The following is a 19,410-nucleotide window of genomic DNA, read 5'->3' as shown; positions in this document are numbered from 1 at the left end:
TCAATAACCTAAGGAGATTGCTGCTTATTAACTATTTTACGGTTCTACTTGATTTCCTTTGTATTAGAGGGGGAAATTATATTTGTATAGAGAATCCCTCCCCACCAAAAAGGTATTATTGTTAACCTTGTTATAGTTCATTGTGAGATAAATGAATATTAAAGTTTTGTTGGTTTTGTTCCATAGTAATTGAGTTCTATATTAAATTTCATAGGTGGGTACTCCCACATCATCCCATAGACCAATTTAAAATGCTTCCATCTGAAGAAAAAGGCACACGTGCAGCTGCTGACAGGGGAAATTTATTTTTAATGCTTACCTTTTGTTAAGTATGAATGACCATTTTTAATGTATATTATTTAAAAAGTAATATCTAATGCAAAATGATGTCTTTCTTCCATTTTCTTCTCTTTTTTTATTTTTTTGTTTAACTTGATTTCAAATGTTTCTGAGATTCTGCCAGTTATATAAAGGTACAAAATTTGAAATATTTATTTTTTCTTCTTGTTGAAATACTATTACCATTTCACTAGAAATCTATAAAATTCTCTAACAATAGGATGAGGTGAAATTCTGTCTTTGTTGTTGCAGGTTCAGTGAAAGGTGTACATAGGAATCTCTCTGTTCTCTTGAGTTCATAAATCATTCATGACAACACCAACTGTTGTCTATACATGCCTCAATTTCATTGGAGAACTGCTGTTCTTCGCTACTCACTTTCATTGTTCTACTGTGGATATCAGTCTTATGTATGTATATGCAGTCTGCCTTTCATATGCCACTTCCTATGGTGACTTATTTCCAACTTGCATTACCCAGGGCTAAAAAAAAGATGGGTTTTTTTGATTCTTCATGAGGAATGAAAAGATTTCCCTTGGTCCGTAATTTGTTGAATACTCTGCACTATATGTTAGGCAAAAAACAATAATGACTACTATCACTTGTCATGCTGATAAGCCATGGATGAATTATTTCACAATGTCATCATCAGTTGGCAGAGAACAGCTTTATGACCATTCATTAGCTTCATGGCTTATTCATGTAACTGAATTATGACACACAGAATCCCTGTCAGAGTAACTCAACTGCATATAGGCTGCATATTGACATGATATTAATTTGATATGATATATGAACAGGAATGGATTTCTTTATTACTTTCTGAATCCTTTTTCCTGCACCAATATTATTTAAGTCATTTTCTTTTCAGAAAGTGTTTAATAGTTGTAGAGATACCAAGTGGACATGATTGCCCTGTGACATTCTCCTGTATGATTCATCCTTTCCAGTTTCTTAGGAGGAGTTAGCACTACTTGCGTCTGCATCCTTCATATTCTGTTTTGTTAACAGGCACTATTCCAGTGAAAATCTCCACATTCTAGCATCAAAGAAGTTGCTTTCAGATGACTGATCTTCTGTTACTGGAAGACCAGCTTCCATTTCATTTAAACAAAAATATTTTTTTCCCTTGCTTCTTGATTTCCTATTTCTCTCATAGAAATTTGGATAATTTTTATCTCTGAAGATATCTCACAAAACTGTAGAAAGAACTTCTACTTTGGAAAGTGACAAAAGTTGGGAAACCATCCTGTGACTGCCTCCTTTACATGGCTATATTATTTTCCAGGTTTTCCAGGCTCCGAGCAGCTTCATCACTGCTGTGTGCTAAATATAGAGAGCCTCTCAGCAGAATGGAGCATATTTTTGATCTGTTTCAGGACCCTATTCAATTTACAAAATAGTGAATATAAGGCTCAATTATAATGTCAAAATAGAGAGAACTGACCTCATTTCCCAAGCTATACACAATAACTAAGAAGCATTTTAAAGCTCAGTCAATGGCCTAAATTAAGGTGCAAAGTCTTCAGTTTGACTGAAATTCAATAATTTCTTTGTCTGAGGGGAACTGAAATGTACATCTATTTGTACATTTATCATATAATCAAATGATAGTATAGATAGAACAGATTCCTGAGGATTTTTTGCTCAATCAGTATCCAGTTTTAGAATCTAGATAGCTAAATATACACTTTTTAATGTGAACTAGTCTAACCGAAGGAGAGAACAGGAAGTTCTAGGATGCAGTCCATCCCATGCAAAGGATAGCTTAAAGCAAGTCAGAGAAGCGGGTCCCTAAAGATTTGCATTTATCTCAGTTGACTGCATGGGATATCTGATTGAGTAGCTCAGTTAGAAATATCTAAAATTTGCTTGATGTGAATGGTACTCCAGCTATTATAAATTTGTTTTCATTGCTAAATTGGTATTTGGATGATAGAGCAGAAAGAGTTCAACAAGGTTATTAACATTCTAACATCTCCTCAATGCAATATTACTCCTGCTTGCCAGTTACTTTTCATGGCTTTTAAACATCAGCTATTGTTTCTCCTCAGTTACTCCAGAATCCACTCAGATGGGGGTTTGGAAGTGTTGTCAAGAGAGAAAAGAAAGTAGCTTTCATCATGCTACTGGTGGATACAAGTAGTGTGTGAATCAGACCGCTGATGAGCCACTGCTACTGACTGATCCGAAGGGTGACATTTTACATGGATTGAGGTTTTTTTAATGCTTAATTGCCTTGAAGAAAAGAGTAACTGGCATTGTAAAGAAATTGGGTCGAAATACATTCTGTAAATTCTTCTGAACAAGTGACTGATTTACCTGATATCAGAACCAATAATGTGTACTAGATTACTTAGCTTACATCTCTCTTTATTTATGCATTATTTTTGTATTTAAGTATTTTTTTCATATACATAAAAAACACCTGAAGTGATCAGACAGACTCTGGAGAAGGTAGAAAGTAGAAAAGAAAAAAAAATAATGAGGATGCAGGAGTTGAAAAGTAAGGAGCAGAAATGAAGGAATGTTGTTAAAGTGGGTTAAATAAAGTGCTACAGTGGAATAGAACTAATGGAGAAGTAATTGTGTTATCAGACTATTTGAAAAACTTCTAATATAATTTGAAAGCTTTGAATATATTGATAGCCTATAAAATAAATCTTTTTTTCTAGTTGATAGTGATAAGGTTTCAGGTGGAGTACTGTCTCCAATTTTGGACAGCACTCTTCATGAAAGATGTAGTGGTGTAGTGGTGAATGCCCAGAAGAAAACAACAAATAATCTGCAGATCTCAAAGGTAGTCTAGAAAAGGGATCATGAAGAAAAAGTGAATGATTTGAGAATTTATTCTTATCTAGATAGAGACATTTTAACTGTCTTCTAATACATAAAAGATGGCTTTAAAGTGGGAAACAATAAATTCCATGTTTGCTGTACACTGAGCAAGAAATAAATGAAGCCATTCATTTCAGCAAAAAGAAATTAAAGTGGATCTTAATTTGAAATCTTTCTAACTGAAAAAAAGTTAAGTTTTGAAATAGGATGGGTAACCTGCATTTGGAATATACAGCATTGGAGAATCTTAAGGAAAAGTTTAAAACTGACAAAGAAAAAAAAAACTTAGGAAATGGGAGTATGTTTACGATTCAGTGAATTCCACTCACTGAAATCAATTCTCTAGACAAATCATCATTTTTTTCACTCATGCTAGGGTAACAATGGGGAATGTAATGAGAATGCAGATCCATTGCTCCTCTAATAATCAGATGATAATTTTGCTGGTGATGCTTTTTCTTCATTGTTGATGGCCTGTTTTTGCTTTAAAATTTGTATATTTCTCTTTCATTATTGTTACTTTATCATCTTTTTTTCTGTGGGTAGCTATGCCATCTTCATGAATGCATAAAATGGGCAAAGAATATTAATTTCTAAACATTAATCATATATAGTTTTACTTTGTTCTGTTATGTCAATTATCTAGACAGAAAGAAGAGTACAAGTTATTATTCTGGGGTTTAATTCTACTCTCATTTGTTATCTAAGAAATGCCTGACACTTTTACTTCATTTTCTGAGGATGATTTAAATCTACAATGAGACGTTAGTAGAACAGGCTTTTTTTTAAGGAAAAAAAAATTAAATACTTTGTGAACAATTCAAGTTAATAGCATGCATAGCTATGTTAGCAGGGATTGTACCAAGGGACAAGAACGAAGCTTTTGCTTCTCTCTTCACTCAGAGCCAGTAATAACTGGAAAAAAAAGCCATTGCTTATGACAGAACTCATGTGAGAAGAGGAGTTGAGGATTTTTGCTGTAGAATGCAGTCCCAGATATGAGGCAAGATTTTTATAGTAGGGAAGATTTTGGAGTTAATAATGTAACAAAAAGTGAAAGAGTATTTTGCTGAGGGACACATACTTCTATGGGCTGTATCCTGTTGCTAAATAAGAGGAGGATGAAGGATGAGAGCACACACTGCCTCTTGTCCACGTTGCTTATAATTAGCTGCTTCAATAACAGATTTGCCTTAGGGAAAGCTGATTGAAGTAATCTAAAACAGATATTGAGATATAGGTTTAGAGATATAGGTACAGAGATTGAGAAATGCAGATATTCAGTGTCTACTGCTGAAGCTTATTCCCTGGCCGTCTTTTATTTAGCACTATGGACATCCCCAAAAGTTGTCTGTCTTGTAGGAAATGAAATGGGGTCAGGGTCTGTAACTAGTCTGCTTCTCAGAGTAGAGCAGCTATAGCCCATGCTAATGTTCAAATGGGGGTCAAGGAGAGTGCTGTGTGGGCCAGCTCAAATCTGTGATGGCCAGTGAAGCATGCTGATGATTCACGATATGAACAAGTGTATGCCAGTGTTTGGGCTCACATCCTGGCTCCGTTGAACTTCAGAGAAAATTATTAGTCATTTTTACCTGATTCATTAGTTAGCTTTCCATGAAAATTTTGTTTGCATGTTAAGTGGTTTTGAATGCTGCATAAATTACTACTGAGAATAAATTTCTTGATTGTGGAGTAGAAGTTAACAACTGATAGCCTGACAAATGAAGCTGGAGTTATTCCTCTTCCTACTGTACTAGCAGCAACTGTTCTGGTCTTGTGATAATAAAGCTATATCAAGGAACCACAAAGGGTAAGACAGAACTGTGTGGTGCAGTGTGGGCTCATAACCACTTCATCGATTCTTGATTATATTCAGAGCAAATGCCTATTTCTTTTTATGTTCAGATGGCCTGACTTAGTATGAAGAGAAGAGTTGTTTCCCTTCCCTCCAAATTTGAAATTGCTGGTGATTTTATGGAATGGAATGAACCTGCAGGTTTAAAATCCAGAGTTTTAGCCATAGACCAGTGCGAGAAAGCAGTGAGTTTGATACATCACTTGTGTATAGCTTGTACTTTCTACATCAAGAAATCTCATTTTCCCTTTGAAAAATTGAGTGAAAAAGCAGAAGAGAAAAAACTCACTGATATACTTTGCACAAAACTTTAACTTTTTATTTAAAAAATAGAAAAGGCTATCATGAGGCCCTAGAAGAGTTGTAATACTAGTTATCTAAATACCAATCTTCAATATAAGCTGGAATTGTAATTTAGACTACATATTTTTGTTGAAGGATGTGATGCATTATTGGTGTTGAAACCCTGCAGGAGGCTGGCCTAGAGAGGCATGAGTAGTCTAAGTGTTTTTTTAATGAGGATCACTAAAGTGAAATGATGTGCTTTTACGTATTCAGGTATGTAATGCTAGGCAAAGGAATAAATTTTAGCATAGTTTATTCTTCTGGTGGGAAAGGATTCAAAATAGTGGTACTCCTAGTTGTGATTCTTGAAAGTTTGATTTGATTAGGTAAATTGGATTCGCTGCTCCTTTGGGAGTCCCTCCACAAGCATTTATAATATGCACATAAATGAAAGAGAGGAAATATTATGACTCTAAGCTTAGTTCACATTAACTGTAACAGAGGATCATGAAGACATTTTTTTTGAAAAATAATAAAATAGAAGTTGTAAAAAAATCTATGTTTCCCCTGAAGGTGTATGAAGCATAAGATAAGTAAAAGGGATACTAGATTTTTGTTGAAAGGGAACTAATATCACATCCATTTTAACAGCGTAAACATAAGTTCTTTTACCTTTCAGTGTTCATCACTTATGAGGGATAAAATCATTTGTAACTTTCTGCAAGCGTAAGAAAGTCAAAAAGAACCCAGTCTTCTCATTTAAACCAGATTCACTTATGTGGATTCATAGATTTTTTAGAGCCAGAAGGGATCATTTTGATCATTTAGTCTGACCTCCTGCATATGATGGCCTTGAACCTATAAATTAATTCCTGCTTTAAGACTAAAAACTGTGACTGAACCAGAACATATACATTTTTTTGAACAACCTGACCACAATTATTAATACATTATTTCTGATATAGAACAATCCTACTTGTTTTTTGTTTCAACGCATAATATTGATGATACGGATTTATGTGATTAACTTCAAATATGTAAGTCAAAATTTATAATTCACTTGTTTTTTTACATGCCTTTTTCTGTTACAGAGATCTATCAAATCTCTGTTTTCCATGCAAGTGGTTACAGGGCTGGTTACATAATATCTTGAGGGTATTTTTTCAGTACGCTAAAGGATGAACCCCTTGGTTCAAAACAAGAGTATATTCTTACTCCTTTTAACCATTCTAATAGAACTCACTTCTGTGCACTCCATCTTTTCTGAACTGAGGCAGCAAGAACTGGACTTAGGCATAATATAGTATTTCTATCTCTGTCTCCAAAGATTTCCCATTAAAGCCTTTTGCCAGAATGCTAGTTTTGATAATTTATAGTCTGCCGGCTATCCAGGACACTCTGTCTTATTTTACAGAACAGAATATTTTATCTTCTAATACATATGTAGTGCAATGTTTAGACTTGCAAATTTACATTTGTCTGTATTTTATTGCAATATATGTTTAAAAATTAATTCTATTGTCTAGCTTACCAGATAAGGTATCTTATTAGACAGCTTGTCTATGCTCTTTGTTACTTAGTAGCTCTCCAATTCTTGTAGCAGTGGAAGGTTTATTATGACTGTTTTATATTGCTTTCCAGGACATCGATGAAAATCTTAAATAATCCGGACACAATTGTAAGTTCTAATAGCACTGCACAAGAAACATATGTTCTTAGTGATAATTTTCCTAATTATACTTACACTTTGAGATTTGTCAGGAGGTTTCAAATCCCCTTATAGATGTCTATGTAGCTGCTGCAAACACGTCTTGTTTTTTTAACTGACATGTTACATAGTATCAAGTCATATATTTACAGAATCCCATAAGTAATTTATTACAATGGTGTAACTTTTATCAGTCAAATCTGTACTTTCATCCTAAGAGGTGAAATTTGACAAAATTTATTAATGTTACTCTTTAGTATTGTAGCCTTTTTATCGTAATTGCTGTTTATATCAAAGAAAGCATTTAAATAGACCACCAGTGAAAATTCCAAACTTCTTTTAGGAACTTAGGCAATGACAGATTTAAGCAGGAGACCCAGCTTCCCTAGGTTTTGTAGACAGTTAACAGAATAGGATCCTTATGGGGACCTTTCAATTCACTTTTAATCAAATCATTCATATGTGTATTCAACTTAAATAAAGATACATTAGTGGTAAGAAGACATACATTTTCTGCAGAAACAAAATGCCACCAGAAGAAAACATATTTTTGATGATGAAATATTTGTTCAACAAACTTTCAGTATAATTAAAGAAAAGATCTAGCAAAGCTAGCCTGGATTTCCAGCATATTTTCTACAGTCCTGAACACTTGAGCTGCACCCCTTGCCAAAACTTAGGAAAGCTAACATGGTTGTCAATAATGTTATTGCGATTTTCATTGAAACAGAATGATAACAGTTGTTTTAGCATGATTAAACCTGCAACCTTTTTTTTTAAGAAGATAAATTTTATGTAACTGAAAATCTTTTTGGACAGCTGAATGAAAGAGAGATTGTTTTATCCTGCAATACTAAGGAAAGAGCATTTCTTGTATTAGCTTTTCTGGCACACAGTATCCAGATAATAACCCTCTTTATCCAGCTGGAATTTGTATGCAACAAAAAAACTCCAGGAATAACCTTTGTTTTGTCTCCTCTTAGGTAATGGCTTTATAAAATTTGCAACAGCAGAGCAGAATAATCATTTAAAATACCTTTTATCTTTATTTCTTGTCTGAATCAATCCAGCTTTGATGAAGTATACAGATTCTGTAAATTTAATGAAGAATTTATATTAGAGCTAAGCCATGCTTTGTAAAGAATCAACACCAAGATTTGTGAACTTATATGGAGATAGTATGTCTTTTTCTTGCACATTTAAGGAGACTTGAAAAAAATAACAAAACTCAACCTACAAAAGAGTTTATTCATTTCTTAATATTTACTCTTTCAAGTAAAAAAAAAATTTGGAAAATGCTGAAGAACAATGTTTTTCAGTGATGAACCTACATTTAAAGCAATTTAATGGGAGCTCCTGGGTTTTCAGACTTCTAATCATTAAAGAATACTACACAAGAGGTGGAAAGGGGAAAAAAAAAGGAAAAGAAGAACGAAAAGATAACTATTTTAGGCTAATATTTAGGGAAGAAGCAAAATATAAAGATCTTATTAAGCAACTATGTTTTTAAGACTGAGGCAGACATATATAGAATGTAAAGGGGGATGCATGTTCTCCAGCTGGAAAAATGTATTTGTATATAAATGGCTCCATATTAAGGAAACTTTAGCAGAAACATTTGTTTAAATACTCTTCCCTTACTAGAGATTCACTCCCACACTTATGCAACTGAGCTCGGGGATAGAGAGTAGCCTAGCTTAGTTTGTTTATTGGGCTGTGTTGTGATTTGAACAGGGCAAAAAAAGAAAAAGGTTCTGTTTAGTTGGGTGCAGTTCATTAAACTGGCTATGTTTTTTTCTCCAAAGTACTCTGTTGGCAGTAGTATGGCATGGATGAGACTATGCACAGATAATAGGAGAGCTATACAAAGGAACTTTTTTCTCTTAGGTAGGTTGTCTTTCACGTGGCATATATAGAAAAGATCCAGGGCCAATTGTTATATAGCATGGATAGCAGTCTGTTTGCTCTAAAGGGGACTAGTCCTAAGCAGGACGTGTCTCAATCCACGGTGCTTGGTCTCTGGGCCAGGGATTAGTGCTTGGTCTTCTTTTATTTAGTAGTATAAACACAGTAATTATATATGTATATTTTTAATTGAAAAGTAAGTAAATATCTCCATGTACCACTCTTTTAGCTAATACTGGCAAATTATCAATGCTAGAAATACAAGCAACAAATAATCTTCAGATATCTGAAAAAAATCAGAATTCTCTTTCTATGCATCCTGAAGTTTTCTTTTTAAACCAGATAAGTACCAGGAGAGACATTTATGAAATTTCAAGTGTTCACTCAAGTTCTCCCATTTGTATTGCTAACTTGCACAACATATCTTGTCTTCAGCTGTTGCAGGGCAAATCATTTCCTAAATACGATAAGTGGGATCTATGGCAAACAGGAAGCGGTGGAAGTGTAGACGAACAAATCAGTGGAGATTGTGATGATGAAGATGGCTGCGAAGGATCAGGAAGTGGTGAAGTAAAAAGAGTCCTGAAAATTACAGATTGTGAGTCCATGATTCCGTTTCTTTCATGCATTTTAAGAGTGATTTGGCATGTTTTCCATTAAGAAATAGCACTGAATTTCTTCATGTGGTGTGGAAAAGTTGTTTGTGTAATATTTCCAAGATTTACAGGAATGGAACTGCTATAATAGGACTTCTATGAATATGGTATGAATATAAATCTCATTACAACACACGTTAATACGTATTTGGCATATTGTAGATAGACCTCAACATAATATTTTAATCAATTAAAAGATAATAAAGGGACAATAATGCGTCCCTGTGAGTTACTTGCTTAACATGAAAGGTAGTGTTTGGCAGTGAAGCAGAGAAATTGTTTCCAATTTGTCGTGGAACTATGGGAAAAGCTGAGCTTTAACTTGTGGTAGCTGAATTTCGTAGAGAGCTATTGGAACCAATGTAGTGTAGCCCACTAAGCGTTGATGGCATTATTACTTGTTTGATTTTCTTCTGCTTTTCTTATTTTTTTTTTTCTGAAGTCATCACTGAACCATATTTGTAGCAGTTTTCTTAACAAAGACCCTTTGTTTATGCACTTCGGTAGCATGGAACTGTGAGCACCAGCAATTGGACTGAAGCACAAAGAAGTTAGAGCTTCTCTGAGTTAGAACATCGTTCTGCATCTCTTACTTCTCTTTCCAGTGTAGAATAAAAGGCAGAGACCATGTGAACAGAGATACCTGGTATCACCAAAATTGCATTTCTGAATGTTCAATACTGATAGAAAAGAAGTTATGGCTGGTGTTAATCCCTGAATTTACTTATATTTACTGACTTAGGGTGAGCTCCAAGTTTCCAAGCATAGGTGAGCACCTCAGGTCCATCTGGACTAGATAGTGAAGAGGCATCCTAGAAATTTGACCGTACAGAAACTGTAGTATGTGGTTACACAGATCCTATTTAAAAAATTGCAGGATTGAGACCCTGAGTGTGCTGAGGCCTGCCTTAGCAGTTAAGTTTGGATGCAGCCTGAGATGCTGTTGTGCTGCTGCCTAGTCTCTACATTTTCAAGCCTTGTTATAGCTTATTTAAATGGGATATTAAAAGAGTGAGCTCTGCAAAGACTTTTGGACACTTATTTCCTGAGAGTGCCTTTGAACATTTAACCTTGAAAAAAAAAGTTGGAGATTAAATATTCAAAAAGAGAAATACTTTGGAATATTGGACATATTATATCTAGGCCATAATGACACCCTATGGTATGGACAGACTGTAAAATAGTCTTAGAAAATGATTAAATCTATTAAGCAAGTATTAAATGATAAAGGAATTGCAAGAATAACATATTTTGTTTTACCCTCTTCCACCACATTAGATATTTCTCCATACTGATATATTCTTCATATTAATTTACTTAGTGTAATCTTTCCAGAATATCAAAAAGATAGCTAATTAGCCTTCATAGTTTCTTTATACTGCATCTTTTACAAAACTCTTGGATGATGAGCTCATACTAAGCGTATTGAAGTTTCCGTGTAATGCTGTTTCACTCAAACCTTTTCCAAGACACTACTGAGCAAACATATGAGTCCAGACTGTTCAGTATTATATCTGGTATATACGTCTTGCTAGTACCTATAGTGATTTTATGGATTGATGCTGGCATGCATTTAATATCTAAAATGCATCTTAAAATGCATTTTGAATGCATTCCAGCAGAAGTCCTATACTTAAAGTGCATGAAACAGGAGCTTGGGCAAATCTTTTGCATCTGTCTGATATACAAGCAGAACTTTGGTAACCAAAAGTCCCCCATTTCCTTGAAAGTACAAATATATATGATATATGTATATTATTATTACATAAATCTTAACATTTGTGATTTTACATGAGAAACTAGAATTAGAACATTAAAAAATCAACATCATCACAATTTAAGCTGGTGAAATTTTAGCTTCAGGTGAATGACACCAATTACAAGCTAGTATAGATCCTGAATTCAGTGCTGAATTTGGCTCATATTTCTTACCAAAAGAAGAAAATCTACGGGATTTATTTGTAAACTGAAATGCTGGATTTACTCTGGTGATGTTGCTCACTGCTCTTTGAAAAGCATAGCTGAATGTCAGACATGCCCTAGAAGTTGACTACGGTCTGTTCAGTACTCAGTTGCAGCTTGTTAGTTCTGAGGTTTTTATGTGCATATCAACTTTTTTCAGACTGCATACAGATAGTCAGATATGTTATCTGACCCCTCTTCAAGCTGTGCTTAGACCTAGTTTGGATTTTGTCACATATGTCATGGAAAGTCAGTCAAAATTGATTTTTGATATAGCAACACACATTGGTAGTCCTAAATTAACCAATACAAAAAGAAGAAAATCACACTTGCAGTGTGGACAAGACCGAAATTTAGATTTGTTCAAATCCAATCCTTTCTGAGCTTGAGAGCTGCAAACCACTGCAATCTCACTCAGAAGTCAAGCTCAAGAATCGCCGTACATCTGTACAATATTACTTCGCTCCTTCTGATATATAACAGATCCTTGTCCAGATTTTCACTTGTTCACTATTATGTGCTGCTTGTATGCGTTATAAAGCACGAGCTTATCAGTGTAACATGACCATATCTTCAAACAGAAAAACAGACCTCAGCTGCAGGAGAATCAGGCAGGTAGAAAAAGAACTGATTGAGTTGGACATTTTCCACACAGCAATTTAAGAATCACAGCAAAATGACATGTATTAGACACTTCAATGGCCTGCCTATTGCCTAACTGATATCTCATTGTTTTTAATTTATGATTAGTGAAAAACAGTAAGGAAGTCACAAAGGCAGAACACAGATATGATGTAGGACAAAGAGAATGTAAATGTGGGTCACTTTCCTCTTTCTCTTCTCTCATTCCTTTCTTTTCCTTTTTATAGTACAGAGATGTAGTCTTCGTTTATATTGATAAATGGGTAACTAGATATTTAAAAGATTTAAATGACATCAAGATTGAGTTGAAGTACCAAATCATTTGAATATTTGAATACGAACCTTTAATATTGCAATTTTAAACATATGCTCTTCTTATAGACTCATTCTGTCTAAAAAGAACTTAGTAAACTCCAGGAACCAGAAACTAATTTTCTTGTCATAGATAAGCATTGTTATTATAAGAACTTATAATGCATTTATGATTTTTGAAGCTTGAAAAAAATTATAACATAAACTGAAGAAGTTATTTCATACTTATTTCCTTTAAATGTGTCACATTAAAATTGGTGGAAAATATTATTTATGGGGTTTAGTAATATATACATTTTAACTGGATTCATTATGCACACAGTTAGTTCACGTTACCTTATACTCTTTCAATTCATGGAGGCATACAGATAGCATTTTTTTTCCTCACCAAAGAAGCTTTTTACAGTCCTTTTTTTTCTGGACAACTTTTCCTTCTCTCATAACCAGCCAGGAAAGGAATGGGAGTTGCTACCTATTTTCTATTGTAGTAGAGTCTAGAAGTCGTAACCAGAATCAAGGCTACTTTTGTTAGCTATTCTATACGCATACAGTAAGGAAGTGGTCCTGCCTCCAAAAAGCTTATAATCTAAATAAACTGATAAAGTGTGAGGACAAAGAAATATCCCTTTTGAACACGTTATTTTATATAAAACTAAAAAAATATAAAGACACATCTCTCTCTTTCTGAAGCCACTGCCTTCTGAGTAGGCGTACAAGCCTGAGGCCTGGAAGGAACAGAGGTGAAGGGAGAAGGTGTATTTCTGTCAAGATAAAACTCCAGCAATCTTCTGTGAACATACAGCCTCAAAAGTTGGAGATGACTTATTTTTCCACTCGGTGTTACAGATGTAAGAAGTTTTTCCGCTAAGTGTGGGAGACGACAAATGTGTGGCAATAGGCTTTAGGCTTTGCAAAGCCAAGAAAGAGATTCAGAGGAAGGAGAAGGGTATTTCTGCCTCAGAAATGAGGATGCTGACATAGCATTAATGCTTGCAATATTTAATATTTAGAAAAATTCTTGTTAAATTTTCAAATTAGGCATTCAATCCTTAAATTACATGTAGTATTTGTAAGTGCTACAGTTGTTCTGACAGCTTTACTCTTCATAAGTACTTTTAAAATATAGCAAATTGATGCAGTTCTTTCAACGAACGATGCTGAGGAGGATAGTGTACTTTAAATGTATAAAATAAACAGCAGTATAAAGTCTTGACACTTCATTTGCTAGTTTTATTCTACACTAGGCCAGCAGTTCCCATAGGACTATTTCATGCGTCACAATGAATTACCTCCTCAAAAAAAAAAAAAACCTTGGAGAATTCAAGAGGTAATAACAACAAATACTTATCATGTGTGTATTGATTTGAATCTATTTTCAAATAGTTGTGCAAGGAAGAGCTAATCCTGATATCATTCCTCTGAGGTACTCAGTGCTGTCCATGAAAAATCTCATAACACTTTTAGCAGGATCACAAATTTTCTGTTCTGTACCCACTTGCTTTGTCTGTCTTTTTCTTTTCTCATGTTAACATGCAGTGTAGCTGTCTCTATTACAGATCTCCTAGATCAGGACTCACATATATAGAATTATCAAGGATATCTTTGTGCTCATGATGTATACAGGCAAACTTCCTCTCTCACTTGTTTGTTTAATTGCTGTCTCACTTGATCTTCACCCTTTCTAAGGAAAAAAAAGTCTCCAAAGTGTTTTATTTCTAGGATAATTTAACATCTGTAGAGGTAGAAATGTGTTACTTTCCTGCTCACACTATGTAGTAGTAGGAGAGCAATTTAGAAAAGGCTCCTTGTTGTCACCTCCACATAAAAAGAAGATACTATAATTCAGGTACACTATAGCCTGTGTCTCTTACCTTGTTTTACACTGCATTTATAAGTCCCAAACTTCTTCTTTCTTCTTTCTGTTCCTTCACTCACTTCAGTATGCATGATTTTTTTCCTTTTTTATAAATCTGATTCTACTGTCATCTTCTGTGACGAACATGATTCATCCTTATCTTCAAAACCACTTAAAACCTAGCACATATGTGAAACATCGTTTACATTAATACAAGGAAAGTGAACTTCGGTAACTATATTGTACTTTGAAATGTGCAAATTCTGTAGAGGCTTTTCCATTATAATGCACAGCTTCACTGAGGTAATGTTCATTCAAAAAGAAGTATTTGACTGGGACACAAGAAGAGGAAAGACTGTTTCAGGCAGTAAAAAGTAAATATAACAAAATGACTGCTTGAATTGGGTTTATTTTAAAAATCCATCTTCCATTAGGTAAATAGGACTTTAATGAAGGATCACAAGACTAAATTGAGATAGATTCATTAAAGGAGCTGAATATGAAGAATGAGGATTTACATTCAAAAGTGGAAGCGATATGCAACCACACAGAATGCCAAAAGTGAAATAAAGAGCATCTGGATGACTTATTAAATATCTAAAAAAATTCTATAATTTAATCTTAAAATATAAACTTAATCTGTAACTCTTTAGCCAGGGAGCAGATTGAAATGTATTTATGTATAAATAAAATAGACTGAAACATGATTAGCAATAATCAGGTTGTAATAATTTGATATTGTCTAAAAGTGTTTTCTAGGTTCTTCTGCTTGCAGAGTCCAGTCTGGATCTGCTTACTTCCTTCAAAATGTTTCAGTGCTTCTACCACAGCTGTTTAATGACAGGCTTCTTACTGACCAGTAAGAGTGTATCTTTATCCCAGTGTACTAGAGAGCAATAACTTTGTCTTAGAAAATATATTATATTAAAGTAGCAAACATATGGACCACAATTAGAGGCTCTTGCACAGCTCACAGCCCCTTTCCTTAAATGTCTGTAGTCTAAACAAAGAAGACAAAGACTAATAGGTAGACAAATCTGACAGTTACACTTTAAATCTTACAAATTATCAACATGTTGTGAGTTAACGCAGCTAATCTATTCCCTAGTTCTCTGGCAAATGCTACTACTCTGTTGACTTCAACATCCTCAGCTCCAAAATGAAAGCAGGAGTGCAGCAGTGAAGGGCTTCTCAGTAGATTACTGCTATCTGTGAGTGTCTTGGGATTCAAAGACTTCAGAAGGCTGGTGAAGCATGCCAGATAGTGAAAGCATCAAAATCTATGTTATGGTGTTTGTTATATTTTATATTATCTTAAACTCTAATCTGCATTATGTATTTCCTTGGCAAAGAGAGAAATCCCTTACATCTGACTAGTATTTCAGTTTTGTTTTTTTTTTTTATTTACACACAACAGTACTCTGCCTTATCCCCTGTGTGATGTGTTCTTAGTCAGATGACTTTGGAAGGGTCATATGGATTCACCATTTACATGTTCACTACGTTCAGAATGTCTCAATCTGACAACATTTTAAACAGATAATAGCAAAGGAAGATCAGAAAGAAGAGAGTTCTTGCAGAAGAATCCACTTTATTTTGAAATACTAGAAGTGTATTGCTCCACTGTAGCGTCCATCATGACTTCTGTACTAATTCCAGGCAAAAGCATGCTTTCACACAAAGGATTTTTTTTTCCCTTGCATTTCATAGGATTACCATTCAGAATTAATGTTACAGTCTGCAATGGGAGACTTTGCATATTATTCACTGACATATTTATTCTGATTTGTACCCTGCCTGACTGAACAAGGAGTGTATCTGTAACTGGCTTTCCAGTCCTTTGCAATTGCTTCTGTGCTTTTTGGCCTAAATTTAGGTGAAACAAGCAAACAGCGTATTACTTGCTAATTCAGTATGTTACTTGTTATCTTAAATAGACCAAGACATAACTGGAAGACTAATGAGAAGAATTTTCTTTTTTTTTTCTCCTTTCTATCTAAGGAAACAATTTGAAGGATGCCCTACTGGTAAGAAGGAAAAGTTAGAGGGAAGTGAATAAATCAGTAGAAAGGAGTAATCTTTCCTTCCTGTCCTGTTAATCAGAGCCCCAATATCCTCCAGACTGATGAATTGCCCTTTTATTATCCCCATACCACATAAAGTGATTATCTGAAAAAGGCCAGCTTTATTCCTTTGTATATCCAATTAGTTTAAAAATAGTTCAGGTGACACACAAGATGCATCATAGCTTGAGTATGCCATGCTATTTTCTGTACTTCTCTGTCCAAAAAGGAGCTTCTGAAGAGCTCTAACCTTGGAAAGAGAATCCGTAACAAAGAAAGGTACTAAACAAAGTATATCCACTGTGCTGTAGTTCAGGAGGCATAAAGCACTAAGCAGGAGATTTTTGGAAACTTGCTAAAAATTGAGAAGTGATAAGTCTGAATTTATTCAACAGGCAGGTGGTATATTCTAAGACTTCTGTAAGAGTGGCACTGCCTACTTTTTGCTGCTGTGGAAATAAAAAAGCTCCCAGGCCATTCTTTGTCCGTATAAATAGCTTATTTGTTTTCCTCAGGAAATGTAAAAAAAAAGAACGAAGAAACAGTATACATTGACTTTTGGCTGAAAAGTTTCTCTCTTCACTGGAAACTGATGGTGAATAACTAGGCATTGAGTGCAATGAAATAATATATGTAGTAAAAAGCATAAACTGGTAACCTCAGAACTGGTGATGTTATAAGGTAATTCCCATTAATATTTTAAGCTTACTTCTATTATTAATTAAGGTAATTTGTAATAATTATACTGGTCTGATATGATGTAGTTTAGGCCAATGAGAATGCTTGTTAATGGCTTTCAGATTACTTAAAACTTTTGAAGGGTAATTGTGCTTTTTTATTCGCATCTGTGGCAGAATCTGTCATAACTTAATCTTTATGTTGACTGTAGCATGTTAATAAGAGGCAGTGTGCTGTTGAAGTTTACAAGATTTTACATTAGCTGACTTTATTTCTGCCTCTGAACTAATTCCCTCAGAAAATTCTCTAACCTTTATTTGTTTTTAAATTAATGATCCAACCTGACAGTACAGCTTTAATCCATTACTCAAGTTAAATACATACTCAAGAAGTACAAATGTTGACTCCTGACTAAAGATTGTGTTCAAGAAGGCAAACGGATGCTCTTTAAATAGGAATCTGAACTAAATATTAAAATGTCTTCATTTATTTTTCCCAATGTATAATATGAATATGCAATGCAGCCATTCTTCTAAAATAAGATACCAGCCAACTTAGCAAATACACTAAGTTTTTACACAGCACTTCAGTAATTTATATCCTTATATATTTCTGTGCCAACACTCGATCATGCTTACAGAAAAATCTTTGAACTTCATATGTGTTGACAATATATATCTTCTTTCTAGAAGAAAATGCTGATTTAATGAAATGCAAATTTTCCACAGGAATGTGCTGATTACAGTAAATCTTTCTCTTCAAAAGATTTTTAGTTTCCCAAACGACAAGAGGAAAGAGAGAGAGCTCAGATTTATGACATGTTTCCTGTGGGAAGGAAGGGTGGGATAAATGTGGTGTCCCAATTAATATCAGCTTATGAGGACTTTATTGATATGTTATGCAGTTTAAATATGATCACAGTTGTGCGGTTTACTAGTCCAATTCCTTCAAAGGAGCCAATAGGAGATTGGTTGGGTTACTCTTTTAAAAAGCAGCAAATTATGCCTAAATACCTTGCTTTCCATCTTTACTTATGAAAATAAGTCTATCTCTCTCTGGTCCACTGAGTAACTGTTTGAAAAGAGTAGTAAAAAGTAGAGGGAGATAATAGTCGGGAACATTTTCCAATTTTGTGGTTAAGCCATTCAGCTAGTATGTAGGGGAAGAACAGAACCTAAGTGAACAATCACTTAATTGCTGTCTGACATGAATTTATGCCTTTACTTTTTTTTTTTCAAATATAACTCTTAAAAGATTTCTTAATATTTCTTATTACTTCTTAATAAGAATTTTAAAAATTTTATCAAAGGAAAAGAAGTCTTGTCCAGTTATTTAAAAAAAGTACACCTTTTTGCATTTTTTTCAAGTAAAATATAAAAAAAAATCTTCTATGGATTAAGTTATGCACTACTTGTTTTTGCATCTGCATCTGAAATATTCAAAAACAAGTCAAAAGACACTTTGTTTATGCAAAGTCTCACTAATTGCAAAATATCACTGTATTAAAGCTAAAAAATACTATGTTTTCAATGAGTTCTGATGAAGTTCCTTCTGAAGGCAATAGCCATCCTTTCATTGACTTAGTAGGAGTTCACTCTTTTCCTGAGAGACTATGTAATGAGTTTAGTAGGAGTTATAAAGTTCTAATAATTTTTCAGTGCATTAATGCTTGTCACTATTTTTAACCTGTTATTTAAAATGTGTTTTATAATAAAGTATTGGGGATCTGGAAAGAAGATTTTCTTTTTTTTTTTACTCGTGAGGTGATGCCGTGATCACTGCATCTAAAACACATTTATCATTCTATCAAGTTCTTCCACGAATGCAACGAAGAAAAATTTATATTGCTTTCCCTTATATAAAAGAAAAATGAGCATGAACTTTCCAAAAAAATGTATTTCTTTCGAGTTATTGTATTTAAATCAATCCTTTTCTCTGAGTGGTGATGGCTTATCCACAAAAAGTTATGACGTTTTACTTTAAATAAGCATTTAAAAGTTAAGGTGTTTCTGAAAAATTGACCTGCTGAAGAGTCACTCTCATCTCTAGTCAGCCTTGTGCATGATTATATCATTTCTGAGAGATCTTCCTTTAATTCACAATTTTAATTTTTATCTTTAAAGACTATCTATCTTAATAGATCTTTAAACTCTTACTCATGGTTCACAGAGATTGAGACTGGAGAGAAAATTAGCAAAGATCTGAACATTTACTTTTGGAGTTTTGCTGCTCTGTATTTTTATTCTATAGTTTAATTTAATTTTCTTGGAAAATAAACTAAGCAATATCCCAGAGCTGATATCACATTTCTT

General features: G+C 34.0%; 1 protein-coding gene across 11 annotated transcripts in view; it reads left to right on the top strand.

Moving 5' to 3' along the window:
• The window catches only part of GPC5 (glypican 5), a 742,566-nt gene that overhangs the window by 415,874 nt on the left and 307,282 nt on the right, over nt 1-19,410 (top strand). For 8 of the 11 annotated variants that reach the window (XM_068929087.1, XM_068929080.1, XM_068929096.1 and 5 more), the window contains exon 7: nt 9,366-9,528. The exons of 1 other annotated variant lie outside the window; for it this stretch is intronic. In XM_068929087.1, the coding sequence (XP_068785188.1) occupies nt 9,366-9,528 (163 nt within the window). Of the gene's footprint in view, nt 1-9,365; nt 9,529-10,093; nt 10,141-13,192; nt 13,278-19,410 lie in introns of those variants that run through there. 2 more of the 11 variants (XM_068929119.1, XM_068929106.1) reach the window with 2 other exon arrangements.

Source organism: Struthio camelus, chromosome 1, assembly GCF_040807025.1.
Source record: "Struthio camelus isolate bStrCam1 chromosome 1, bStrCam1.hap1, whole genome shotgun sequence".
Classification (NCBI taxonomy): domain Eukaryota; kingdom Metazoa; phylum Chordata; class Aves; order Struthioniformes; family Struthionidae; genus Struthio; species Struthio camelus.
Note: the sequence above shows the minus strand (reverse complement) of the source record. Positions and strands in the feature narration are given on the sequence as shown.